Here is a 27,537-nt window from a genome sequence, read left to right as displayed (position 1 = left end):
CATTATGCTGTTGTGATATCTGGATTGCTTTAAAGTATGTTGTAATTTAACTGCCTGACATGAGGCAATAATGGAAGTTTTCCCATTAATGCCGAGATCCTCGTTGTGGCGCTGGCACCGCAGTGGCAGGTCTGTGGAAGCTGCCGAGCTGAGCAGGCGGGTCCACAATCCGTGACAACGCCCATTGTTGTCGTTACAACTGGTCCGCTGCCGGTTTATGATTTTAGTTGAGTCACTTGAGCCATCCGTTCTCGTTATACGTTGTTAGAGCAACCTCGTTGTACTTTGTTTCCCATTCATTTGATTTACGAACGAGTTCGCTAGTCGTGAAACCAAAAGGAAAAAGATACACTCTTTACAAATATTCACTTTTACAGTAATTTAACAACAGTCTGCTGTCTCTCGGTTATTGTTTTTTTTGTGAGCTCAATCTTAGGGCGGAGCCCCAGCCAGGTGGAAGAGCCAGGTGAGAGTCAGCCGTCGCTCCGTGTAGACACAGGTGGGTGGGGAAAGCAGACGCGTTTGACAGCTAACGGTACATCCAAGATGTCTCCGATAAAGGACTTAAATCTGGTTTATGAAGCTCTCAACAAAGAGGACACCTTTTCTCAAGGAGATACTATCGCAGGCACACTCACTTTCACTTTGACAAAAGAAACCAAAGTGAAAGCCCTGACCGTGAAAGCCAAAGGGGACGCGCGCGTGCACTGGACTGATGGCACCGGAGATAACCGCGAATCGCACAATGCGCACAGGAGATACCTGAAACTCAAAGAGCACGTCGTTGCAGAAAATGAGAAAGGTATGTCTGAGAAATATTTAGCCCTATGCTTCGCTCGCTCATCTTAACACCTGCACAGATTTATGTTATCTTGAATTAATGCTATCTACTTGTATGCCACATATTATTGTTCATTTGTATACATTTCGAAACACAACCTGAAGTAGGTCTAATAAATCCAACTGAGCAGATAAAGTGCTGTCAAGTCCCAACAGGAAGTGTGATTCATTCTCAGTTATTTTGCAGGCACTGTACTTCCCAAAGGAGACCATCAGTTTAAGTTCAGGTTTACAATTCCACAGGGGTAAGTGTACATGTCTAGCATCTAGCAGGATCTACTGGGTTTGTGTTTACAAATACCTGCATTCATGGACCGGTTTTGTCTTACAGGGACATGCCGCCATCCTTCAAGGAGCTTCATGGAGAGATTGTCTACATGCTGGAAGCAAAGGTGTCCAGAAGCTGGCGGATGCCTTCTACAGTACAAAAAGAGCTCAAATTTGTTTCAAAGTACCCTTCCCACCTTGGCCAAGTAATGGTAAGTGGGACACCACAGTGATACATGTTATGAATTTGTAATACTATAAATTAACTCAAATAATTGATATCCAAGATATCAAGCCACATGACTAAAGATCCAGCTGGCAATAACTGAAAGAAAGGAACAGAGGAGTTGAAGGAAAGGAAACAATGAGTTAGGGATGAAAACAGTTTTATACTAAATGTGTCTGAGCAAAGTGTAGTCTTGCATGGAGAAAATTATAACATAACAGCAGTGTACTGTACTTATATAATATAATAGGAGGAAGTCAACAGCACTGACTCAGAGTTTGGCATGTGAACAAAGAATACACTGGTTGCTTGAATAAACAGGAAATGGATTCAGCAAAAAGTAGTGGGGTGGTGAGTGATGAGAGTATTACATTAGAGAATGGAGAGAGCATTCAGTATCGCCCAGCCCCCCTCTTAAACTATAGTCCGGAAGGATTCATTTTGGGATGTTAAAGAGTTCACTTTTTTTGGTGATAACCGACGAGGATGGTATAATCCACAGTTTAACAGCAAGATGACAACATTTTCTCCTAAACTTTGAATTTGAGCCGTATGAGAAGCTGCATTGATATGAACTTTGTTTGTTTTTGTTGTTCTAGTGTCCACAGTCTGGTTCAGTGGATAAAAAGATGAGCACTTTCTCCAAAGGACAGGTCCGAATGTCTGCTACCATAAACACAAACGTTTGCTCTCCAGGTAAAGTCACTCTACTACATACTTACTTACAGTATACGTGTAATGCATAATTTTGTTATTGTGTTGTGACATTTTTTATTTTAAAAAACTGTGCATATCCAGATGTTATTTGTTTTTTACAGGTGACAATGTGGCTGTTGTTGCCAAAATCCACAATTCCTCTTCCAAAAAAATGAAGCCCAAATACAGTTTACAGCAGAAAATAGTGTACCGTGCCAATGCCTCCACTAATATCAGTGACCAAAGTCTGTGCAAAATGGTTGGGGAGATAATTGCACCGAATTCAGAGGAATCCGTCTCCTGCCAGTTAACGGTTCCTGCCGATGTCATCCCAACTCTCCATAATTGTGAAATCCTCACAGTTGACCATTACTTTAAGGTATGTAATAATGTAATAGTGATGTCACATCAACAGAGAAATTGAGTATTTGCATTTGTTTGCAAATATTGGCAGTTATGTATTTGTTGCACAGACTATTCTTGTCTTAAATCCCACGCTTCAACAACTGTTAGAAATATTAAACACCATAACCACACAACAGCATATATGATTACAGTACAAACAGTAAAATATCAGACGGCACGGTCAATTTAATTAATACTTGTAGTAATATAAATAAATGGTAGTTTCATATGCTTCTCTTTCTCAGGTGTATTTGGACATCAGTTTTGCTGTTGACCCGGAGGTGGTGTTTCCCCTGGTGATAGTTCCTTCTGGTTTTGCAGCCCTTCAGCCTGGTGGAGCTGTGGGGCCTTACCCAGCTGGGGCTGGGGGTCCTTACCCAGCTGGGTCTGTAGGGCCTTACCCAGCTGGGGCTGTGGGTCCTTACCCAGCTGGGGCTGGGGGTCCTTACCCAGCTGGGTCTGTAGGGCCTTACCCAGCTGGGGCTGTGGGTCCTTACCCGGCTAGAGCTGGGGGTCCTTACCCAGCTGGGGCTGGGGGTCCTTACCCAGCTGGGTCTGTAGGTCCTTACCCAGCTGGAGCTGTGGGTCCTTACCCAGCTGGGGCTGTGGGTCCTTACCTGGCTAGAGCTGGGGGTCCTTACCCAGCTGGGGCTGGGGGTCCTTACCCAGCTGGGTCTGTAGGGCCTTACCCAGCTGGGGCTGTTGGGGCCCCAAGTTACAGCGACTTCCCTCCCCCCGCCTTCCCGATTGGACCTTATCCTGTACCTGCAGGTTCAGGTGCTTATGGCTACCCAGCACCAGATCCCACTCAATATGCAAACATATCAAGTGGATATAATAATCAGTGGCCTCAACAGGCTGCTCCATACGGGTTTCCAACTGCAGCGTCATCCACAGTGCAGCCTCAAGCCCCTACTGCTCCTCCTCTGTTTCAACAGGGACAAGAACCTCCACCGTATATGTCCCCTTTCTCCCCTTCTCAGGACACTCAGTAGGACTGGGTCAGATCACAAAAGCTGAGCTTCTAAAGGAACAGATAAACTTGACTTAAAAAATACTGACAGATGATGAGGGCATTTGAGCTATTTATATTGTAGCGTATTTGCTGTTTTCAAACATAAACCTGCATTCCTGCTACTGTTTAGCATTTACTTTTGAGTTAAATGTGTAAAAGTAGTTCATATGTACAGTGTGTGTTGTCATGTAGTACCAAAATGACATATATGTGCCCCTCAGTGATTTCACTGTCGTGCGGAAAAAATACTTTGTTTTAGTTGAGTAAAAACTTATTTTTACTCAGGTTCCTTACTTTTATCACATACTTTCTTTCATTCATGGCAATGCCTTTTACCTCAACTTGTTCTCTAGGTGTAAACCATGGGATATGGTTTTCCTGGGTTTTCAGTAGTGGTTGCAGGCAAAAAGGGGAACTTCAGTTCTTTGTTGGCTTTTTAATGGCTGTGAAATGTTTGTTATTTCAATATTTTATGTAATGTTGTGGTAAATATAATCAGAATAAAAATGAATGTTATTTGAGACTGCGGTTTGAATCATTTTAAGTCCACTGAATATGTTTAATGTGATAAAGGTCTTTCACGTACCTTGTGGTGCATCATGACAGAGAAAAACATCATGAGACCACGCAAGAGCAGGTACACTAATCTTCGCTGTATACTGTTCGCAGTTTACTTACTACTACGCGCTTCCATGTCCCTACGATTGACCGCCAGGGGGCTCGGTTTCGGTGCCATTATTTTGGAACGATTGCAATGCGCTTTTGCGCAGAGTGGTCTGCACTGAGCCCACGGTCTCTCCTTTGTCCATCAGATGGCAGGAGAGGTCTTTGAGAAGACATTCATAAGGCGTGTCCTCCTCAACACGCCCAGGCGCCACCAGTGGGGACGGAGTGCCCTTTTAGTCACAGAAGGACGGGGTGATCGCGTCTGGACATGGGCAGGGTGGATTGTATGTTGTGTCCATTCATTTAACCAGTTTAGTCTTTACAATGCCTGCAATTCAAAGCTTAACGATAACTTACGACGCGCTGAACGAGTATGGCACGTTTTCGGAGGGAGACACGCTCACTGGGAAAGTAACGCTTTGTTTTCGCACTTTCGTCGCATTTGGTTGTCTTGTGAGGTCCTGACTTCACCCCCCCCCCCCTAAATACACTCCCCACCCCACATTGGCACGGTAACTGTCTCCATAGCACCTTCTGTTTACAGCACACCAGATTTTGAGATTAGCCAATGATCATCCAAACTGGGGCAAACCATAGGCGCAAACATTGGAAGAATGGGTGTTTTTGGAAAGGCACTAACACACACACACACACACACACCATTATGATGGCTATTTCAAAATACCTGAACTGTATTCCAAACTTTAACCACAGACAGTACACAGAAGACTAAGTTTGTAGACTCCTACAGTGTTTTGTCTGCATATTTAAAGCTGTATTTAAATAAAGCTGATTCTGATATTTACACAAGTAAATTGTGCTTGTAAGTCTTGAGACATGAGCCGTCTAAAGCTTTGTCCCTCATACATATTCCACACTACAACTAACCAGCAGGTACACTAATCTTCGCTGTATACTGTTCGCAGTTACTTACCACTATACGCACTTCCATGTCCCTACGATTGACCGCCAGGGGGCTCGGTTTCGGTGCCATTCTTTTGGAACGGTTGCAATGCGCTTTTGCACAGAGTGGTCTGCACTTGATTAGGAGCGCACAGTCTCTCCTTTGTCCATCAGATGGCAGTAGAGGTCTTTGAGAAGACATTCGGAAGGCGTGTCCTCCTCAACACGTCCCTGTGTATGTACACGTGCCTTGTTCAACTCAAAGAGTCCTCGACTGACCACTTTTTCAACGTTATATAGTCTATACCTGTTCTCTCTACCTCACTGTGGCTAGTTAAAAAAACTGGACAACAAGTACTATATCAACAAATCTTTTCATATATTTATTTTATAAAACGATCAACTAACAGGCAAAATATGCATTTTCTCTATATTTCCCAGTCTGCTGAATTTAACACCAGACAACTACTTCTGTCTATTTAATTTACACGATACTTAGCAAACCTGATTTTTTTTTTTATACTTGCCAACTGCCAGTGTTTTCTCTGACTTGTAGATGTGAATAAAGAATTGCAAGAGAAGGTTTCTCTGTGACTCATTGTTGTCATTTTGTGGTGGTGTGGTGGGGGGGGTTGTCTCTTTGCGGTCTCTTTGCAGCTGTTTGTGTCTCTTCATATTTGTTTTGTTTGTTTGTGGTCACTTTGAGTCTCTTCCTTGTTAGTGCGAGTCTCTTTGAGTGAAATTTTGTAGGTGAAGGTCCAGGGGGCCCCTGGGCCCGATTCATTGATTGATCCATGGATAGCACAGGTCTTGACAAATAATGTCATCCATCCTGATCTCTTCCATTTTGTCAAAGACATTAGGCCTACAAATAGCCTAATAATAAACACACTGTAAACAGTACAACACTTAAACACTAAGATCCCTTAAACTAAATGTTATATAACTTAATTGTGTAAACCTGAATAGCCTATTGTGCATTATGCTGTTGTGATATCTGGATTGCTTTAAAGTATGTTGTAATTTAACTGCCTGACATGAGGCAATAATGGAAGTTTTCCCATTAATGCCGAGATCCTCGTTGTGGCGCTGGCACCGCAGTGGCAGGTCTGTGGAAGCTGCCGAGCTGAGCAGGCGGGTCCACAATCCGTGACAACGCCCATTGTTGTCGTTACAACTGGTCCGCTGCCGGTTTATGATTTTAGTTGAGTCACTTGAGCCATCCGTTCTCGTTATACGTTGTTAGAGCAACCTCGTTGTACTTTGTTTCCCATTCATTTGATTTACGAACGAGTTCGCTAGTCGTGAAACCAAAAGGAAAAAGATACACTCTTTACAAATATTCACTTTTACAGTAATTTAACAACAGTCTGCTGTCTCTCGGTTATTGTTTTTTTTGTGAGCTCAATCTTAGGGCGGAGCCCCAGCCAGGTGGAAGAGCCAGGTGAGAGTCAGCCGTCGCTCCGTGTAGACACAGGTGGGTGGGGAAAGCAGACGCGTTTGACAGCTAACGGTACATCCAAGATGTCTCCGATAAAGGACTTAAATCTGGTTTATGAAGCTCTCAACAAAGAGGACACCTTTTCTCAAGGAGATACTATCGCAGGCACACTCACTTTCACTTTGACAAAAGAAACCAAAGTGAAAGCCCTGACCGTGAAAGCCAAAGGGGACGCGCGCGTGCACTGGACTGATGGCACCGGAGATAACCGCGAATCGCACAATGCGCACAGGAGATACCTGAAACTCAAAGAGCACGTCGTTGCAGAAAATGAGAAAGGTATGTCTGAGAAATATTTAGCCCTATGCTTCGCTCGCTCATCTTAACACCTGCACAGATTTATGTTATCTTGAATTAATGCTATCTACTTGTATGCCACATATTATTGTTCATTTGTATACATTTCGAAACACAACCTGAAGTAGGTCTAATAAATCCAACTGAGCAGATAAAGTGCTGTCAAGTCCCAACAGGAAGTGTGATTCATTCTCAGTTATTTTGCAGGCACTGTACTTCCCAAAGGAGACCATCAGTTTAAGTTCAGGTTTACAATTCCACAGGGGTAAGTGTACATGTCTAGCATCTAGCAGGATCTACTGGGTTTGTGTTTACAAATACCTGCATTCATGGACCGGTTTTGTCTTACAGGGACATGCCGCCATCCTTCAAGGAGCTTCATGGAGAGATTGTCTACATGCTGGAAGCAAAGGTGTCCAGAAGCTGGCGGATGCCTTCTACAGTACAAAAAGAGCTCAAATTTGTTTCAAAGTACCCTTCCCACCTTGGCCAAGTAATGGTAAGTGGGACACCACAGTGATACATGTTATGAATTTGTAATACTATAAATTAACTCAAATAATTGATATCCAAGATATCAAGCCACATGACTAAAGATCCAGCTGGCAATAACTGAAAGAAAGGAACAGAGGAGTTGAAGGAAAGGAAACAATGAGTTAGGGATGAAAACAGTTTTATACTAAATGTGTCTGAGCAAAGTGTAGTCTTGCATGGAGAAAATTATAACATAACAGCAGTGTACTGTACTTATATAATATAATAGGAGGAAGTCAACAGCACTGACTCAGAGTTTGGCATGTGAACAAAGAATACACTGGTTGCTTGAATAAACAGGAAATGGATTCAGCAAAAAGTAGTGGGGTGGTGAGTGATGAGAGTATTACATTAGAGAATGGAGAGAGCATTCAGTATCGCCCAGCCCCCCTCTTAAACTATAGTCCGGAAGGATTCATTTTGGGATGTTAAAGAGTTCACTTTTTTTGGTGATAACCGACGAGGATGGTATAATCCACAGTTTAACAGCAAGATGACAACATTTTCTCCTAAACTTTGAATTTGAGCCGTATGAGAAGCTGCATTGATATGAACTTTGTTTGTTTTTGTTGTTCTAGTGTCCACAGTCTGGTTCAGTGGATAAAAAGATGAGCACTTTCTCCAAAGGACAGGTCCGAATGTCTGCTACCATAAACACAAACGTTTGCTCTCCAGGTAAAGTCACTCTACTACATACTTACTTACAGTATACGTGTAATGCATAATTTTGTTATTGTGTTGTGACATTTTTTATTTTAAAAAACTGTGCATATCCAGATGTTATTTGTTTTTTACAGGTGACAATGTGGCTGTTGTTGCCAAAATCCACAATTCCTCTTCCAAAAAAATGAAGCCCAAATACAGTTTACAGCAGAAAATAGTGTACCGTGCCAATGCCTCCACTAATATCAGTGACCAAAGTCTGTGCAAAATGGTTGGGGAGATAATTGCACCGAATTCAGAGGAATCCGTCTCCTGCCAGTTAACGGTTCCTGCCGATGTCATCCCAACTCTCCATAATTGTGAAATCCTCACAGTTGACCATTACTTTAAGGTATGTAATAATGTAATAGTGATGTCACATCAACAGAGAAATTGAGTATTTGCATTTGTTTGCAAATATTGGCAGTTATGTATTTGTTGCACAGACTATTCTTGTCTTAAATCCCACGCTTCAACAACTGTTAGAAATATTAAACACCATAACCACACAACAGCATATATGATTACAGTACAAACAGTAAAATATCAGACGGCACGGTCAATTTAATTAATACTTGTAGTAATATAAATAAATGGTAGTTTCATATGCTTCTCTTTCTCAGGTGTATTTGGACATCAGTTTTGCTGTTGACCCGGAGGTGGTGTTTCCCCTGGTGATAGTTCCTTCTGGTTTTGCAGCCCTTCAGCCTGGTGGAGCTGTGGGGCCTTACCCAGCTGGGGCTGGGGGTCCTTACCCAGCTGGGTCTGTAGGGCCTTACCCAGCTGGGGCTGTGGGTCCTTACCCAGCTGGGGCTGGGGGTCCTTACCCAGCTGGGTCTGTAGGGCCTTACCCAGCTGGGGCTGTGGGTCCTTACCCGGCTAGAGCTGGGGGTCCTTACCCAGCTGGGGCTGGGGGTCCTTACCCAGCTGGGTCTGTAGGTCCTTACCCAGCTGGAGCTGTGGGTCCTTACCCAGCTGGGGCTGTGGGTCCTTACCTGGCTAGAGCTGGGGGTCCTTACCCAGCTGGGGCTGGGGGTCCTTACCCAGCTGGGTCTGTAGGGCCTTACCCAGCTGGGGCTGTTGGGGCCCCAAGTTACAGCGACTTCCCTCCCCCCGCCTTCCCGATTGGACCTTATCCTGTACCTGCAGGTTCAGGTGCTTATGGCTACCCAGCACCAGATCCCACTCAATATGCAAACATATCAAGTGGATATAATAATCAGTGGCCTCAACAGGCTGCTCCATACGGGTTTCCAACTGCAGCGTCATCCACAGTGCAGCCTCAAGCCCCTACTGCTCCTCCTCTGTTTCAACAGGGACAAGAACCTCCACCGTATATGTCCCCTTTCTCCCCTTCTCAGGACACTCAGTAGGACTGGGTCAGATCACAAAAGCTGAGCTTCTAAAGGAACAGATAAACTTGACTTAAAAAATACTGACAGATGATGAGGGCATTTGAGCTATTTATATTGTAGCGTATTTGCTGTTTTCAAACATAAACCTGCATTCCTGCTACTGTTTAGCATTTACTTTTGAGTTAAATGTGTAAAAGTAGTTCATATGTACAGTGTGTGTTGTCATGTAGTACCAAAATGACATATATGTGCCCCTCAGTGATTTCACTGTCGTGCGGAAAAAATACTTTGTTTTAGTTGAGTAAAAACTTATTTTTACTCAGGTTCCTTACTTTTATCACATACTTTCTTTCATTCATGGCAATGCCTTTTACCTCAACTTGTTCTCTAGGTGTAAACCATGGGATATGGTTTTCCTGGGTTTTCAGTAGTGGTTGCAGGCAAAAAGGGGAACTTCAGTTCTTTGTTGGCTTTTTAATGGCTGTGAAATGTTTGTTATTTCAATATTTTATGTAATGTTGTGGTAAATATAATCAGAATAAAAATGAATGTTATTTGAGACTGCGGTTTGAATCATTTTAAGTCCACTGAATATGTTTAATGTGATAAAGGTCTTTCACGTACCTTGTGGTGCATCATGACAGAGAAAAACATCATGAGACCACGCAAGAGCAGGTACACTAATCTTCGCTGTATACTGTTCGCAGTTTACTTACTACTACGCGCTTCCATGTCCCTACGATTGACCGCCAGGGGGCTCGGTTTCGGTGCCATTATTTTGGAACGATTGCAATGCGCTTTTGCGCAGAGTGGTCTGCACTGAGCCCACGGTCTCTCCTTTGTCCATCAGATGGCAGGAGAGGTCTTTGAGAAGACATTCATAAGGCGTGTCCTCCTCAACACGCCCAGGCGCCACCAGTGGGGACGGAGTGCCCTTTTAGTCACAGAAGGACGGGGTGATCGCGTCTGGACATGGGCAGGGTGGATTGTATGTTGTGTCCATTCATTTAACCAGTTTAGTCTTTACAATGCCTGCAATTCAAAGCTTAACGATAACTTACGACGCGCTGAACGAGTATGGCACGTTTTCGGAGGGAGACACGCTCACTGGGAAAGTAACGCTTTGTTTTCGCACTTTCGTCGCATTTGGTTGTCTTGTGAGGTCCTGACTTCACCCCCCCCCCCCTAAATACACTCCCCACCCCACATTGGCACGGTAACTGTCTCCATAGCACCTTCTGTTTACAGCACACCAGATTTTGAGATTAGCCAATGATCATCCAAACTGGGGCAAACCATAGGCGCAAACATTGGAAGAATGGGTGTTTTTGGAAAGGCACTAACACACACACACACACACACCATTATGATGGCTATTTCAAAATACCTGAACTGTATTCCAAACTTTAACCACAGACAGTACACAGAAGACTAAGTTTGTAGACTCCTACAGTGTTTTGTCTGCATATTTAAAGCTGTATTTAAATAAAGCTGATTCTGATATTTACACAAGTAAATTGTGCTTGTAAGTCTTGAGACATGAGCCGTCTAAAGCTTTGTCCCTCATACATATTCCACACTACAACTAACCAGCAGGTACACTAATCTTCGCTGTATACTGTTCGCAGTTACTTACCACTATACGCACTTCCATGTCCCTACGATTGACCGCCAGGGGGCTCGGTTTCGGTGCCATTCTTTTGGAACGGTTGCAATGCGCTTTTGCACAGAGTGGTCTGCACTTGATTAGGAGCGCACAGTCTCTCCTTTGTCCATCAGATGGCAGTAGAGGTCTTTGAGAAGACATTCGGAAGGCGTGTCCTCCTCAACACGTCCCTGTGTATGTACACGTGCCTTGTTCAACTCAAAGAGTCCTCGACTGACCACTTTTTCAACGTTATATAGTCTATACCTGTTCTCTCTACCTCACTGTGGCTAGTTAAAAAAACTGGACAACAAGTACTATATCAACAAATCTTTTCATATATTTATTTTATAAAACGATCAACTAACAGGCAAAATATGCATTTTCTCTATATTTCCCAGTCTGCTGAATTTAACACCAGACAACTACTTCTGTCTATTTAATTTACACGATACTTAGCAAACCTGATTTTTTTTTTTATACTTGCCAACTGCCAGTGTTTTCTCTGACTTGTAGATGTGAATAAAGAATTGCAAGAGAAGGTTTCTCTGTGACTCATTGTTGTCATTTTGTGGTGGTGTGGTGGGGGGGGTTGTCTCTTTGCGGTCTCTTTGCAGCTGTTTGTGTCTCTTCATATTTGTTTTGTTTGTTTGTGGTCACTTTGAGTCTCTTCCTTGTTAGTGCGAGTCTCTTTGAGTGAAATTTTGTAGGTGAAGGTCCAGGGGGCCCCTGGGCCCGATTCATTGATTGATCCATGGATAGCACAGGTCTTGACAAATAATGTCATCCATCCTGATCTCTTCCATTTTGTCAAAGACATTAGGCCTACAAATAGCCTAATAATAAACACACTGTAAACAGTACAACACTTAAACACTAAGATCCCTTAAACTAAATGTTATATAACTTAATTGTGTAAACCTGAATAGCCTATTGTGCATTATGCTGTTGTGATATCTGGATTGCTTTAAAGTATGTTGTAATTTAACTGCCTGACATGAGGCAATAATGGAAGTTTTCCCATTAATGCCGAGATCCTCGTTGTGGCGCTGGCACCGCAGTGGCAGGTCTGTGGAAGCTGCCGAGCTGAGCAGGCGGGTCCACAATCCGTGACAACGCCCATTGTTGTCGTTACAACTGGTCCGCTGCCGGTTTATGATTTTAGTTGAGTCACTTGAGCCATCCGTTCTCGTTATACGTTGTTAGAGCAACCTCGTTGTACTTTGTTTCCCATTCATTTGATTTACGAACGAGTTCGCTAGTCGTGAAACCAAAAGGAAAAAGATACACTCTTTACAAATATTCACTTTTACAGTAATTTAACAACAGTCTGCTGTCTCTCGGTTATTGTTTTTTTTGTGAGCTCAATCTTAGGGCGGAGCCCCAGCCAGGTGGAAGAGCCAGGTGAGAGTCAGCCGTCGCTCCGTGTAGACACAGGTGGGTGGGGAAAGCAGACGCGTTTGACAGCTAACGGTACATCCAAGATGTCTCCGATAAAGGACTTAAATCTGGTTTATGAAGCTCTCAACAAAGAGGACACCTTTTCTCAAGGAGATACTATCGCAGGCACACTCACTTTCACTTTGACAAAAGAAACCAAAGTGAAAGCCCTGACCGTGAAAGCCAAAGGGGACGCGCGCGTGCACTGGACTGATGGCACCGGAGATAACCGCGAATCGCACAATGCGCACAGGAGATACCTGAAACTCAAAGAGCACGTCGTTGCAGAAAATGAGAAAGGTATGTCTGAGAAATATTTAGCCCTATGCTTCGCTCGCTCATCTTAACACCTGCACAGATTTATGTTATCTTGAATTAATGCTATCTACTTGTATGCCACATATTATTGTTCATTTGTATACATTTCGAAACACAACCTGAAGTAGGTCTAATAAATCCAACTGAGCAGATAAAGTGCTGTCAAGTCCCAACAGGAAGTGTGATTCATTCTCAGTTATTTTGCAGGCACTGTACTTCCCAAAGGAGACCATCAGTTTAAGTTCAGGTTTACAATTCCACAGGGGTAAGTGTACATGTCTAGCATCTAGCAGGATCTACTGGGTTTGTGTTTACAAATACCTGCATTCATGGACCGGTTTTGTCTTACAGGGACATGCCGCCATCCTTCAAGGAGCTTCATGGAGAGATTGTCTACATGCTGGAAGCAAAGGTGTCCAGAAGCTGGCGGATGCCTTCTACAGTACAAAAAGAGCTCAAATTTGTTTCAAAGTACCCTTCCCACCTTGGCCAAGTAATGGTAAGTGGGACACCACAGTGATACATGTTATGAATTTGTAATACTATAAATTAACTCAAATAATTGATATCCAAGATATCAAGCCACATGACTAAAGATCCAGCTGGCAATAACTGAAAGAAAGGAACAGAGGAGTTGAAGGAAAGGAAACAATGAGTTAGGGATGAAAACAGTTTTATACTAAATGTGTCTGAGCAAAGTGTAGTCTTGCATGGAGAAAATTATAACATAACAGCAGTGTACTGTACTTATATAATATAATAGGAGGAAGTCAACAGCACTGACTCAGAGTTTGGCATGTGAACAAAGAATACACTGGTTGCTTGAATAAACAGGAAATGGATTCAGCAAAAAGTAGTGGGGTGGTGAGTGATGAGAGTATTACATTAGAGAATGGAGAGAGCATTCAGTATCGCCCAGCCCCCCTCTTAAACTATAGTCCGGAAGGATTCATTTTGGGATGTTAAAGAGTTCACTTTTTTTGGTGATAACCGACGAGGATGGTATAATCCACAGTTTAACAGCAAGATGACAACATTTTCTCCTAAACTTTGAATTTGAGCCGTATGAGAAGCTGCATTGATATGAACTTTGTTTGTTTTTGTTGTTCTAGTGTCCACAGTCTGGTTCAGTGGATAAAAAGATGAGCACTTTCTCCAAAGGACAGGTCCGAATGTCTGCTACCATAAACACAAACGTTTGCTCTCCAGGTAAAGTCACTCTACTACATACTTACTTACAGTATACGTGTAATGCATAATTTTGTTATTGTGTTGTGACATTTTTTATTTTAAAAAACTGTGCATATCCAGATGTTATTTGTTTTTTACAGGTGACAATGTGGCTGTTGTTGCCAAAATCCACAATTCCTCTTCCAAAAAAATGAAGCCCAAATACAGTTTACAGCAGAAAATAGTGTACCGTGCCAATGCCTCCACTAATATCAGTGACCAAAGTCTGTGCAAAATGGTTGGGGAGATAATTGCACCGAATTCAGAGGAATCCGTCTCCTGCCAGTTAACGGTTCCTGCCGATGTCATCCCAACTCTCCATAATTGTGAAATCCTCACAGTTGACCATTACTTTAAGGTATGTAATAATGTAATAGTGATGTCACATCAACAGAGAAATTGAGTATTTGCATTTGTTTGCAAATATTGGCAGTTATGTATTTGTTGCACAGACTATTCTTGTCTTAAATCCCACGCTTCAACAACTGTTAGAAATATTAAACACCATAACCACACAACAGCATATATGATTACAGTACAAACAGTAAAATATCAGACGGCACGGTCAATTTAATTAATACTTGTAGTAATATAAATAAATGGTAGTTTCATATGCTTCTCTTTCTCAGGTGTATTTGGACATCAGTTTTGCTGTTGACCCGGAGGTGGTGTTTCCCCTGGTGATAGTTCCTTCTGGTTTTGCAGCCCTTCAGCCTGGTGGAGCTGTGGGGCCTTACCCAGCTGGGGCTGGGGGTCCTTACCCAGCTGGGTCTGTAGGGCCTTACCCAGCTGGGGCTGTGGGTCCTTACCCAGCTGGGGCTGGGGGTCCTTACCCAGCTGGGTCTGTAGGGCCTTACCCAGCTGGGGCTGTGGGTCCTTACCCGGCTAGAGCTGGGGGTCCTTACCCAGCTGGGGCTGGGGGTCCTTACCCAGCTGGGTCTGTAGGTCCTTACCCAGCTGGAGCTGTGGGTCCTTACCCAGCTGGGGCTGTGGGTCCTTACCTGGCTAGAGCTGGGGGTCCTTACCCAGCTGGGGCTGGGGGTCCTTACCCAGCTGGGTCTGTAGGGCCTTACCCAGCTGGGGCTGTTGGGGCCCCAAGTTACAGCGACTTCCCTCCCCCCGCCTTCCCGATTGGACCTTATCCTGTACCTGCAGGTTCAGGTGCTTATGGCTACCCAGCACCAGATCCCACTCAATATGCAAACATATCAAGTGGATATAATAATCAGTGGCCTCAACAGGCTGCTCCATACGGGTTTCCAACTGCAGCGTCATCCACAGTGCAGCCTCAAGCCCCTACTGCTCCTCCTCTGTTTCAACAGGGACAAGAACCTCCACCGTATATGTCCCCTTTCTCCCCTTCTCAGGACACTCAGTAGGACTGGGTCAGATCACAAAAGCTGAGCTTCTAAAGGAACAGATAAACTTGACTTAAAAAATACTGACAGATGATGAGGGCATTTGAGCTATTTATATTGTAGCGTATTTGCTGTTTTCAAACATAAACCTGCATTCCTGCTACTGTTTAGCATTTACTTTTGAGTTAAATGTGTAAAAGTAGTTCATATGTACAGTGTGTGTTGTCATGTAGTACCAAAATGACATATATGTGCCCCTCAGTGATTTCACTGTCGTGCGGAAAAAATACTTTGTTTTAGTTGAGTAAAAACTTATTTTTACTCAGGTTCCTTACTTTTATCACATACTTTCTTTCATTCATGGCAATGCCTTTTACCTCAACTTGTTCTCTAGGTGTAAACCATGGGATATGGTTTTCCTGGGTTTTCAGTAGTGGTTGCAGGCAAAAAGGGGAACTTCAGTTCTTTGTTGGCTTTTTAATGGCTGTGAAATGTTTGTTATTTCAATATTTTATGTAATGTTGTGGTAAATATAATCAGAATAAAAATGAATGTTATTTGAGACTGCGGTTTGAATCATTTTAAGTCCACTGAATATGTTTAATGTGATAAAGGTCTTTCACGTACCTTGTGGTGCATCATGACAGAGAAAAACATCATGAGACCACGCAAGAGCAGGTACACTAATCTTCGCTGTATACTGTTCGCAGTTTACTTACTACTACGCGCTTCCATGTCCCTACGATTGACCGCCAGGGGGCTCGGTTTCGGTGCCATTATTTTGGAACGATTGCAATGCGCTTTTGCGCAGAGTGGTCTGCACTGAGCCCACGGTCTCTCCTTTGTCCATCAGATGGCAGGAGAGGTCTTTGAGAAGACATTCATAAGGCGTGTCCTCCTCAACACGCCCAGGCGCCACCAGTGGGGACGGAGTGCCCTTTTAGTCACAGAAGGACGGGGTGATCGCGTCTGGACATGGGCAGGGTGGATTGTATGTTGTGTCCATTCATTTAACCAGTTTAGTCTTTACAATGCCTGCAATTCAAAGCTTAACGATAACTTACGACGCGCTGAACGAGTATGGCACGTTTTCGGAGGGAGACACGCTCACTGGGAAAGTAACGCTTTGTTTTCGCACTTTCGTCGCATTTGGTTGTCTTGTGAGGTCCTGACTTCACCCCCCCCCCCCTAAATACACTCCCCACCCCACATTGGCACGGTAACTGTCTCCATAGCACCTTCTGTTTACAGCACACCAGATTTTGAGATTAGCCAATGATCATCCAAACTGGGGCAAACCATAGGCGCAAACATTGGAAGAATGGGTGTTTTTGGAAAGGCACTAACACACACACACACACACACCATTATGATGGCTATTTCAAAATACCTGAACTGTATTCCAAACTTTAACCACAGACAGTACACAGAAGACTAAGTTTGTAGACTCCTACAGTGTTTTGTCTGCATATTTAAAGCTGTATTTAAATAAAGCTGATTCTGATATTTACACAAGTAAATTGTGCTTGTAAGTCTTGAGACATGAGCCGTCTAAAGCTTTGTCCCTCATACATATTCCACACTACAACTGACCAGCAGGTACACTAATCTTCGCTGTATACTGTTCGCAGTTACTTACCACTATACGCACTTCCATGTCCCTACGATTGACCGCCAGGGGGCTCGGTTTCGGTGCCATTCTTTTGGAACGGTTGCAATGCCCTTTTGCACAGAGTGGTCTGCACTTGATTAGGAGCGCACAGTCTCTCCTTTGTCCATCAGATGGCAGTAGAGGTCTTTGAGAAGACATTCGGAAGGCGTGTCCTCCTCAACACGTCCCTGTGTATGTACACGTGCCTTGTTCAACTCAAAGAGTCCTCGACTGACCACTTTTTCAATGTTATATAGTCTATACCTGTTCTCTCTACCTCACTGTGGCTAGTTAAAAGAAACTGGACAACAAGTACTATATCAAAAAATCTTTTCATATATTTATTTTATAAAACGATCAACTAACAGGCAAAATATGCATTTTCTCTATATTTCCCAGTCTGCTGAATTTAACACCAGACAACTACTTCTGTCTATTTAATTTACACGATACTTAGCAAACCTGATTTTTTTTTTATACTTGCCAACTGCCAGTGTTTTCTCTGACTTGTAGATGTGAATAAAGAATTGCAAGAGAAGGTTTCTCTGTGACTCATTGTTGTCATTTTGTGGTGGTGTGGTGGGGGGGGGGGGGGGGGGGGGGGGGGGTTGTCTCTTTGTGGTCTCTTTGCAGCTGTTTGTGTCTCTTCATATTTGTTTTGTTTGTTTGTGGTCACTTTGAGTCTCTTCCTTGTTAGTGCGAGTCTCTTTGAGTGAAATTTTGTAGGTGAAGGTCCAGGGGGCCCCTGGGCCCGATTCATTGATTGATCCATGGATAGCACAGGTCTTGACAAATAATGTCATCCATCCTGATGTCTTCCATTTTGTCAAAGACATTAGGCCTACAAATAGCCTAATAATAAACACACTGTAAACAGTACAACACTTAAACACTAAGATCCCTTAAACTAAATGTTATATAACTTAATTGTGTAAACCTGAATAGCCTATTGTGCATTATGCTGTTGTGATATCTGGATTGCTTTAAAGTATGTTGTAATTTAACTGCCTGACATGAGGCAATAATGGAAGTTTTCCCATTAATGCCGAGATCCTCGTTGTGGCGCTGGCACCGCAGTGGCAGGTCTGTGGAAGCTGCCGAACAACAGTCTGCTGTCTCTCGGTTATTGATTGTTTTTTTTGTGAGCTCAATCTTAGGGCGGAGCCCCAGCCAGGTGGAAGAGCCAGGTGAGAGTCAGCCGTCGCTCCGTGTAGACACAGGTGGGTGGGGAAAGCAGACGCGTTTGACAGCTAACGGTACATCCAAGATGTCTCCGATAAAGGACTTAAATCTGGTTTATGAAGCTCTCAACAAAGAGGACACCTTTTCTCAAGGAGATACTATCGCAGGCACACTCACTTTCACTTTGACAAAAGAAACCAAAGTGAAGGCCCTGACCGTGAAAGCCAAAGGGGACGCGCGCGTGCACTGGACTGATGGCTCTGGAGATGACAGCGAATCGTACCATGCGCACAGGAGATACCTGAAACTCAAAGAGCACGTAGTTGCAGAGAATGAGAAAGGTATGTCTGAGAAATATTTAGCCCTATGCTTCGCTCGCTCATCTTAACACCTGCATAGATTTATGTTATCTTGAATTAATGCTATCCACATATTATTGTTCATTTGTATACATTTCGAAACACAACCTGAAGTAGGTCTAATAAATCCAACTGAGCAGATAAAGAGCTGTCAGGTCCCAACAGGAAGTGTTAATCATTCTCAGTTATTTTGCAGGCACTGTACTTCCCAAAGGAGACCATCAGTTTAAGTTCAGGTTTACAATTCCACAGGGGTAAGTGTACATGTCTAGCATCTAGCAGGATCTACTGGGTTTGTGTTTACAAATACCTGCATTCATGGACCGGTTTTGTCTTACAGGGACATGCCGTCATCCTTCAAGGGGCTTCATGGAAAGATTGTCTACATGCTGGAAGCAAAGGTGTCCAGAAGCTGGCGGATGCCTTCTACAGTACAAAAAGAGCTCAAATTTGTTTCAAAGTCCCCTTCCCACCTTGGCCAAGTAATGGTAAGTGGGACACCACAGTGATACATGTTATGAATTTGTAATACTATAAATTAACTCAAATATTTGAAAGGAAAATATCTAAGATATCAAGCCACATGACTAAAGATCCAGCTGGCAATAACTGAAAGAAAGGAACAGAGGAGCTGAAGGAAACGATGCAGAGTTGGGGATGAAAACTGTTTTATACTAAATGTGTCTGAGCAAAGTGTAATGACATCTGGCATGGAGCAAATTATAACATAACAGCACTGTACTGTACTTATATAATATAATAGGAGGAAGTCAACAGCACTGACTCAGAGTTTGAACGATAGGGTGTGGCATGTGAACAAAGAATACACTGGTTGCTTGAATAAACAGGAAATGGATTCAGCAAAAAGTAGTGGGGTGGTGAGTGATGAGAGTATTACATTAGAGAATGGAGAGAGCATTCAGTATCGCCCAGCCCCCCTCTTAAACTATAGTCCGGAAGGATTCATTTTGGGATGTTAAAGAGTTCACTTTTTTTGGTGATAACCGACGAGGATGGCTTAATCCACAGTTTAACAGCAAGATGACAACATTTTCTCTTAAACTTTGAATTTGAGCCGTATGAGAAGCTGCATTGATATGAACTTTGTTTGTTTTTGTTGTTCTAGTGTCCACAGTCTGGTTCAATGGATAAAAAGATGAGCATTTTCTCCAAAGGACAGGTCCGAATGTCTGCTACCATAAACACAAACGTTTGCTCTCCAGGTAAAGTCACTCTACTACATACTTACTTACAGTATACGTGTAATGTATAATTTTGTTATTGTGTTGTGACATTTTTTATTTTAAAAAACTGTGCATATCCAGATGTTATTTGTTTTTTACAGGTGACAATGTGGCTGTTGTTGCCAAAATCCACAATTCCTCTTCCAAAAAAATGAAGCCCAAATACAGTTTACAGCAGAAAATAGTGTACCGTGCCAATGCCTCCACTAATATCAGTGACCAAAGTCTGTGCAAAATGGTTGGGGAGATAATTGCACCGAATTCAGAGGAATCCGTCTCCTGCCAGTTAACGGTTCCTGACGATGTCATCCCAACTCTCCATAATTGTGAAATCCTCACAGTTGAATATTACTTTAAGGTATGTAATAATGTAATAGTGTAATAGTGATGTCACATCAACAGAGAAATTGAGTATTTGCATTTGTTTGCAAATATTGGCAGTTATGTATTTGTTGCACAGACTATTCTTGTCTTAAATCCCACGCTTCAACAACTGTTAGAAATATTAAACACCATAACCACACAACAGCATATATGATTACAGTACAAACAGTAAAATATCAGATGGCACGGTCAATTTAATTAATACTTGTAGTAATATAAATAAACGGTAGTTTCATATGTTTGTCTTTCCCAGGTGTATTTGGACATCAGTTTTGCTGTTGACCCGGAGGTGGTGTTTCCCCTGGTGATAGTTCCTTCTGGTTTTGCAGCCCTTCAGCCTGGTGGAGCTGTGGGGCCTTACCCAGCTGGGGCTGCGGGTCCTTACCCAGCTGGGGCTGGGGGTCCTTACCCGGCTAGAGCTGGGGGTCCTTACCCAGCTGGGTCTGTAGGGCCTTACCCAGCTGGGGCTGTGGGTCCTTACCCGGCTAGAGCTGGGGGTCCTTACCCAGCTGGGTCTGTAGGGCCTTACCCAGCTGGGGCTGTTGGGGCCCCAAGTTACAGCGACTTCCCTCCCCCCGCCTTCCCGATTGGACCTTATCCTGTACCTGCAGGTTCAGGTGCTTATGGCTACCCAGCACCAGATCCCACTCAATATGCAAACATATCAAGTGGATATAATAATCAGTGGCCTCAACAGGCTGCTCCATACGGGTTTCCAACTGCAGCGTCATCCTCAGTGCAGCCTCAAGCCCCTACTGCTCCTCCTCTGTTTCAACAGGGACAAGAACCTCCACCGTATATGTCCCCTTTCTCCCCTTCTCAGGACACTCAGTAGGACTGGGTCAGATCACAAAAGCTGAGCTTCTAAAGGAACAGATAAACTTGACTTAAAAAATACTGACAGATGATGAGGGCATTTGAGCTATTTATATTGTAGCGTATTTGCTGTTTTCAAACATAAACCTGCATTCCTGCTACTGTTTAGCATTTACTTTTGAGTTAAATGTGTAAAAGTAGTTCATATGTACAGTGTGTGTTGTCATGTAGTACCAAAATGACATATATGTGCCCCTCAGTGATTTCACTGTCGTGCGGAAAAAATACTTTGTTTTAGTTGAGTAAAAACTTATTTTTACTCAGGTTCCTTACTTTTATCACATACTTTCTTTCATTCATGGCAATGCCTTTTACCTCAACTTGTTCTCTAGGTGTAAACCATGGGATATGGTTTTCCTGGGTTTTCAGTAGTGGTTGCAGGCAAAAAGGGGAACTTCAGTTCTTTGTTGGCTTTTTAATGGCTGTGAAATGTTTGTTATTTCAATATTTTATGTAATGTTGTGGTAAATATAATCAGAATAAAAATGAATGTTATTTGAGACTGCGGTTTGAATCATTTTAAGTCCACTGAATATGTTTAATGTGATAAAGGTCTTTCACGTACCTTGTGGTGCATCATGACAGAGAAAAACATCATGAGACCACGCAAGAGCAGGTACACTAATCTTCGCTGTATACTGTTCGCAGTTTACTTACTACTACGCGCTTCCATGTCCCTACGATTGACCGCCAGGGGGCTCGGTTTCGGTGCCATTATTTTGGAACGATTGCAATGCGCTTTTGCGCAGAGTGGTCTGCACTGAGCCCACGGTCTCTCCTTTGTCCATCAGATGGCAGGAGAGGTCTTTGAGAAGACATTCATAAGGCGTGTCCTCCTCAACACGCCCAGGCGCCACCAGTGGGGACGGAGTGCCCTTTTAGTCACAGAAGGACGGGGTGATCGCGTCTGGACATGGGCAGGGTGGATTGTATGTTGTGTCCATTCATTTAACCAGTTTAGTCTTTACAATGCCTGCAATTCAAAGCTTAACGATAACTTACGACGCGCTGAACGAGTATGGCACGTTTTCGGAGGGAGACACGCTCACTGGGAAAGTAACGCTTTGTTTTCGCACTTTCGTCGCATTTGGTTGTCTTGTGAGGTCCTGACTTCACCCCCCCCCCCACCCCCCCCCCCCCCCCCTAAATACACTCCCCACCCCACATTGGCACGGTAACTGTCTCCATAGCACCTTCTGTTTACAGCACACCAGATTTTGAGATTAGCCAATGATCATCCAAACTGGGGCAAACCATAGGCGCAAACATTGGAAGAATGGGTGTTTTTGGAAAGGCACTAACACACACACACACACACACCATTATGATGGCTATTTCAAAATACCTGAACTGTATTCCAAACTTTAACCACAGACAGTACACAGAAGACTAAGTTTGTAGACTCCTACAGTGTTTTGTCTGCATATTTAAAGCTGTATTTAAATAAAGCTGATTCTGATATTTACACAAGTAAATTGTGCTTGTAAGTCTTGAGACATGAGCCGTCTAAAGCTTTGTCCCTCATACATATTCCACACTACAACTGACCAGCAGGTACACTAATCTTCGCTGTATACTGTTCGCAGTTACTTACCACTATACGCACTTCCATGTCCCTACGATTGACCGCCAGGGGGCTCGGTTTCGGTGCCATTCTTTTGGAACGGTTGCAATGCCCTTTTGCACAGAGTGGTCTGCACTTGATTAGGAGCGCACAGTCTCTCCTTTGTCCATCAGATGGCAGTAGAGGTCTTTGAGAAGACATTCGGAAGGCGTGTCCTCCTCAACACGTCCCTGTGTATGTACACGTGCCTTGTTCAACTCAAAGAGTCCTCGACTGACCACTTTTTCAATGTTATATAGTCTATACCTGTTCTCTCTACCTCACTGTGGCTAGTTAAAAGAAACTGGACAACAAGTACTATATCAAAAAATCTTTTCATATATTTATTTTATAAAACGATCAACTAACAGGCAAAATATGCATTTTCTCTATATTTCCCAGTCTGCTGAATTTAACACCAGACAACTACTTCTGTCTATTTAATTTACACGATACTTAGCAAACCTGATTTTTTTTTTTATACTTGCCAACTGCCAGTGTTTTCTCTGACTTGTAGATGTGAATAAAGAATTGCAAGAGAAGGTTTCTCTGTGACTCATTGTTGTCATTTTGTGGTGGTGTGGTGGGGGGGGGGGGGGGGGGGGGGGGGGGGTTGTCTCTTTGTGGTCTCTTTGCAGCTGTTTGTGTCTCTTCATATTTGTTTTGTTTGTTTGTGGTCACTTTGAGTCTCTTCCTTGTTAGTGCGAGTCTCTTTGAGTGAAATTTTGTAGGTGAAGGTCCAGGGGGCCCCTGGGCCCGATTCATTGATTGATCCATGGATAGCACAGGTCTTGACAAATAATGTCATCCATCCTGATGTCTTCCATTTTGTCAAAGACATTAGGCCTACAAATAGCCTAATAATAAACACACTGTAAACAGTACAACACTTAAACACTAAGATCCCTTAAACTAAATGTTATATAACTTAATTGTGTAAACCTGAATAGCCTATTGTGCATTATGCTGTTGTGATATCTGGATTGCTTTAAAGTATGTTGTAATTTAACTGCCTGACATGAGGCAATAATGGAAGTTTTCCCATTAATGCCGAGATCCTCGTTGTGGCGCTGGCACCGCAGTGGCAGGTCTGTGGAAGCTGCCGAACAACAGTCTGCTGTCTCTCGGTTATTGATTGTTTTTTTTGTGAGCTCAATCTTAGGGCGGAGCCCCAGCCAGGTGGAAGAGCCAGGTGAGAGTCAGCCGTCGCTCCGTGTAGACACAGGTGGGTGGGGAAAGCAGACGCGTTTGACAGCTAACGGTACATCCAAGATGTCTCCGATAAAGGACTTAAATCTGGTTTATGAAGCTCTCAACAAAGAGGACACCTTTTCTCAAGGAGATACTATCGCAGGCACAATCACTTTCACTTTGACAAAAGAAACCAAAGTGAAGGCCCTGACCGTGAAAGCCAAAGGGGACGCGCGCGTGCACTGGACTGATGGCTCTGGAGATGACAGCGAATCGTACCATGCGCACAGGAGATACCTGAAACTCAAAGAGCACGTAGTTGCAGAGAATGAGAAAGGTATGTCTGAGAAATATTTAGCCCTATGCTTCGCTCGCTCATCTTAACACCTGCATAGATTTATGTTATCTTGAATTAATGCTATCCACATATTATTGTTCATTTGTATACATTTCGAAACACAACCTGAAGTAGGTCTAATAAATCCAACTGAGCAGATAAAGAGCTGTCAGGTCCCAACAGGAAGTGTTAATCATTCTCAGTTATTTTGCAGGCACTGTACTTCCCAAAGGAGACCATCAGTTTAAGTTCAGGTTTACAATTCCACAGGGGTAAGTGTACATGTCTAGCATCTAGCAGGATCTACTGGGTTTGTGTTTACCTGCACTTGTGTTTACCTGCATTCATGGACCGGTTTTGTCTTACAGGGACATGCCGTCATCCTTCAAGGGGCTTCATGGAAAGATTGTCTACATGCTGGAAGCAAAGGTGTCCAGAAGCTGGCGGATGCCTTCTACAGTACAAAAAGAGCTCAAATTTGTTTCAAAGTCCCCTTCCCACCTTGGCCAAGTAATGGTAAGTGGGACACCACAGTGATACATGTTATGAATTTGTAATACTATAAATTAACTCAAATATTTGAAAGGAAAATATCTAAGATATCAAGCCACATGACTAAAGATCCAGCTGGCAATAACTGAAAGAAAGGAACAGAGGAGCTGAAGGAAACGATGCAGAGTTGGGGATGAAAACTGTTTTATACTAAATGTGTCTGAGCAAAGTGTAATGACATCTGGCATGGAGCAAATTATAACATAACAGCAGTGTACTGTACTTATATAATATAATAGGAGGAAGTCAACAGCACTGACTCAGAGTTTGAACGATAGGGTGTGGCATGTGAACAAAGAATACACTGGTTGCTTGAATAAACAGGAAATGGATTCAGCAAAAAGTAGTGGGGTGGTGAGTGATGAGAGTATTACATTAGAGAATGGAGAGAGCATTCAGTATCGCCCAGCCCCCCTCTTAAACTATAGTCCGGAAGGATTCATTTTGGGATGTTAAAGAGTTCACTTTTTTTGGTGATAACCGACGAGGATGGCTTAATCCACAGTTTAATAGCAAGATGACAACATTTTCTCTTAAACTTTGAATTTGAGCCGTATGAGAAGCTGCATTGATATGAACTTTGTTTGTTTTTGTTGTTCTAGTGTCCACAGTCTGGTTCAATGGATAAAAAGATGAGCATTTTCTCCAAAGGACAGGTCCGAATGTCTGCTACCATAAACACAAACGTTTGCTCTCCAGGTAAAGTCACTCTACTACATACTTACTTACAGTATACGTGTAATGTATAATTTTGTTATTGTGTTGTGACATTTTTTATTTTAAAAAACTGTGCATATCCAGATGTTATTTGTTTTTTACAGGTGACAATGTGGCTGTTGTTGCCAAAATCCACAATTCCTCTTCCAAAAAAATGAAGCCCAAATACAGTTTACAGCAGAAAATAGTGTACCGTGCCAATGCCTCCACTAATATCAGTGACCAAAGTCTGTGCAAAATGGTTGGGGAGATAATTGCACCGAATTCAGAGGAATCCGTCTCCTGCCAGTTAACGGTTCCTGCCGATGTCATCCCAACTCTCCATAATTGTGAAATCCTCACAGTTGAATATTACTTTAAGGTATGTAATAATGTAATAGTGTAATAGTGATGTCACATCAACAGAGAAATTGAGTATTTGCATTTGTTTGCAAATATTGGCAGTTATGTATTTGTTGCACAGACTATTCTTGTCTTAAATCCCACGCTTCAACAACTGTTAGAAATATTAAACACCATAACCACACAACAGCATATATGATTACAGTACAAACAGTAAAATATCAGATGGCACGGTCAATTTAATTAATACTTGTAGTAATATAAATAAACGGTAGTTTCATATGTTTGTCTTTCCCAGGTGTATTTGGACATCAGTTTTGCTGTTGACCCGGAGGTGGTGTTTCCCCTGGTGATAGTTCCTTCTGGTTTTGCAGCCCTTCAGCCTGGTGGAGCTGTGGGGCCTTACCCAGCTGGGGCTGCGGGTCCTTACCCAGCTGGGGCTGGGGGTCCTTACCCGGCTAGAGCTGGGGGTCCTTACCCAGCTGGGTCTGTAGGGCCTTACCCAGCTGGGGCTGTTGGGGCCCCAAGTTACAGCGACTTCCCTCCCCCCGCCTTCCCGATTGGACCTTATCCTGTACCTGCAGGTTCAGGTGCTTATGGCTACCCAGCACCAGATCCCACTCAATATGCAAACATATCAAGTGGATATAATAATCAGTGGCCTCAACAGGCTGCTCCATACGGGTTTCCAACTGCAGCGTCATCCTCAGTGCAGCCTCAAGCCCCTACTGCTCCTCCTCTGTTTCAACAGGGACAAGAACCTCCACCGTATATGTCCCCTTTCTCCCCTTCTCAGGACACTCAGTAGGACTGGGTCAGATCACAAAAGCTGAGCTTCTAAAGGAACAGATAAACTTGACTTAAAAAATACTGACAGATGATGAGGGCATTTGAGCTATTTATATTGTAGCGTATTTTCTGTTTTCAAACATAAACCTGCATTCCTGCTACTGTTTAGCATTTACTTTTGAGTTAAATGTGTAAAAGTAGTTCATATGTACAGTGTGTTGTCATGTAGTACCAAAATGACATATATGTGCCCCTCAGTGATTTCACTGTCGTGCGGAAAAAATACTTTGTTTTAGTTGAGTAAAAACTTATTTTTACTCAGGTTCCTTACTTTTATCACATACTTTCTTTCATTCATGGCAATGCCTTTTACCTCAACTTGTTCTCTAGGTGTAAACCATGGGATATGGTTTTCCTGGGTTTTCAGTAGTGGTTGCAGGCAAAAAGGGGAACTTCAGTTCTTTGTTGGCTTTTTAATGGCTGTGAAATGTTTGTTATTTCAATATTTTATGTAATGTTGTGGTAAATATAATCAGAATAAAAATGAATGTTATTTGAGACTGCGGTTTGAATCATTTTAAGTCCACTGAATATGTTTAATGTGATAAAGGTCTTTCACGTACCTTGTGGTGCATCATGACAGAGAAAAACATCATGAGACCACGCCAGAGCAGGTACACTAATCTTCGCTGTATACTGTTGGCAGTTTACTTACTACTACGCGCTTCCATGTCCCTACGATTGACCGCCAGGGGGCTCGGTTTCGGTGCCATTATTTTGGAACGATTGCAATGCGCTTTTACGCAGAGTGGTCTGCACTGAGCCCACGGTCTCTCCTTTGTCCATCAGATGGCAGTAGAGGTCTTTGAGGAGACATTCATAAGGCGTGTCCTCCTCAACACGCCCAGGCGC

General features: G+C 43.1%; 5 protein-coding genes across 5 annotated transcripts; all 5 read left to right on the top strand.

The window, feature by feature from the left end:
- Positions 1–523: 523 nt before the first annotated feature.
- LOC142957588 (arrestin domain-containing protein 3-like) lies at positions 524–3,972 on the top strand. Its single transcript, XM_076099509.1, has 7 exons — positions 524–802; positions 1,028–1,085; positions 1,172–1,319; positions 1,933–2,029; positions 2,152–2,408; positions 2,680–2,767; positions 3,104–3,972. The coding sequence occupies exons 1-7, from the start codon at positions 547–549 to the stop codon at positions 3,427–3,429; spliced, it is 1,230 nt and encodes a 409-aa protein (XP_075955624.1). The 5' UTR covers positions 524–546; the 3' UTR covers positions 3,430–3,972.
- A 2,496-nt stretch (positions 3,973–6,468) lies between these two features.
- Positions 6,469–9,968, top strand: LOC142957585 (arrestin domain-containing protein 3-like). Its single transcript, XM_076099505.1, has 7 exons — positions 6,469–6,798; positions 7,024–7,081; positions 7,168–7,315; positions 7,929–8,025; positions 8,148–8,404; positions 8,676–8,763; positions 9,100–9,968. The coding sequence occupies exons 1-7, from the start codon at positions 6,543–6,545 to the stop codon at positions 9,423–9,425; spliced, it is 1,230 nt and encodes a 409-aa protein (XP_075955620.1). The 5' UTR covers positions 6,469–6,542; the 3' UTR covers positions 9,426–9,968.
- A 2,494-nt stretch (positions 9,969–12,462) lies between these two features.
- On the top strand, positions 12,463–15,962 carry LOC142957586 (arrestin domain-containing protein 3-like). Its single transcript, XM_076099507.1, has 7 exons — positions 12,463–12,792; positions 13,018–13,075; positions 13,162–13,309; positions 13,923–14,019; positions 14,142–14,398; positions 14,670–14,757; positions 15,094–15,962. The coding sequence occupies exons 1-7, from the start codon at positions 12,537–12,539 to the stop codon at positions 15,417–15,419; spliced, it is 1,230 nt and encodes a 409-aa protein (XP_075955622.1). The 5' UTR covers positions 12,463–12,536; the 3' UTR covers positions 15,420–15,962.
- Positions 15,963–18,007: 2,045 nt separating this feature from the next.
- On the top strand, positions 18,008–21,596 carry LOC142957528 (arrestin domain-containing protein 3-like). The gene is made up of 6 exons (XM_076099421.1): positions 18,008–18,572; positions 18,787–18,844; positions 18,931–19,078; positions 19,717–19,813; positions 19,936–20,192; positions 20,472–21,596. The coding sequence occupies exons 1-6, from the start codon at positions 18,074–18,076 to the stop codon at positions 21,051–21,053; spliced, it is 1,641 nt and encodes a 546-aa protein (XP_075955536.1). The 5' UTR covers positions 18,008–18,073; the 3' UTR covers positions 21,054–21,596.
- A 2,093-nt stretch (positions 21,597–23,689) lies between these two features.
- Positions 23,690–27,185, top strand: LOC142957500 (arrestin domain-containing protein 3-like). Its single transcript, XM_076099376.1, has 6 exons — positions 23,690–24,225; positions 24,440–24,497; positions 24,594–24,741; positions 25,380–25,476; positions 25,599–25,855; positions 26,135–27,185. The coding sequence occupies exons 1-6, from the start codon at positions 23,727–23,729 to the stop codon at positions 26,642–26,644; spliced, it is 1,569 nt and encodes a 522-aa protein (XP_075955491.1). The 5' UTR covers positions 23,690–23,726; the 3' UTR covers positions 26,645–27,185.
- The last annotated feature ends 352 nt before the right edge of the window (positions 27,186–27,537 follow it).

Source organism: Anarhichas minor, unplaced genomic scaffold, assembly GCF_050575085.1.
Source record: "Anarhichas minor isolate MPS153535 unplaced genomic scaffold, ASM5057508v1 ptg000025l, whole genome shotgun sequence".
In the NCBI taxonomy this organism is placed as follows: Eukaryota; Metazoa; Chordata; class Actinopteri; order Perciformes; family Anarhichadidae; genus Anarhichas; species Anarhichas minor.
Note: the sequence above shows the minus strand (reverse complement) of the source record. Positions and strands in the feature narration are given on the sequence as shown.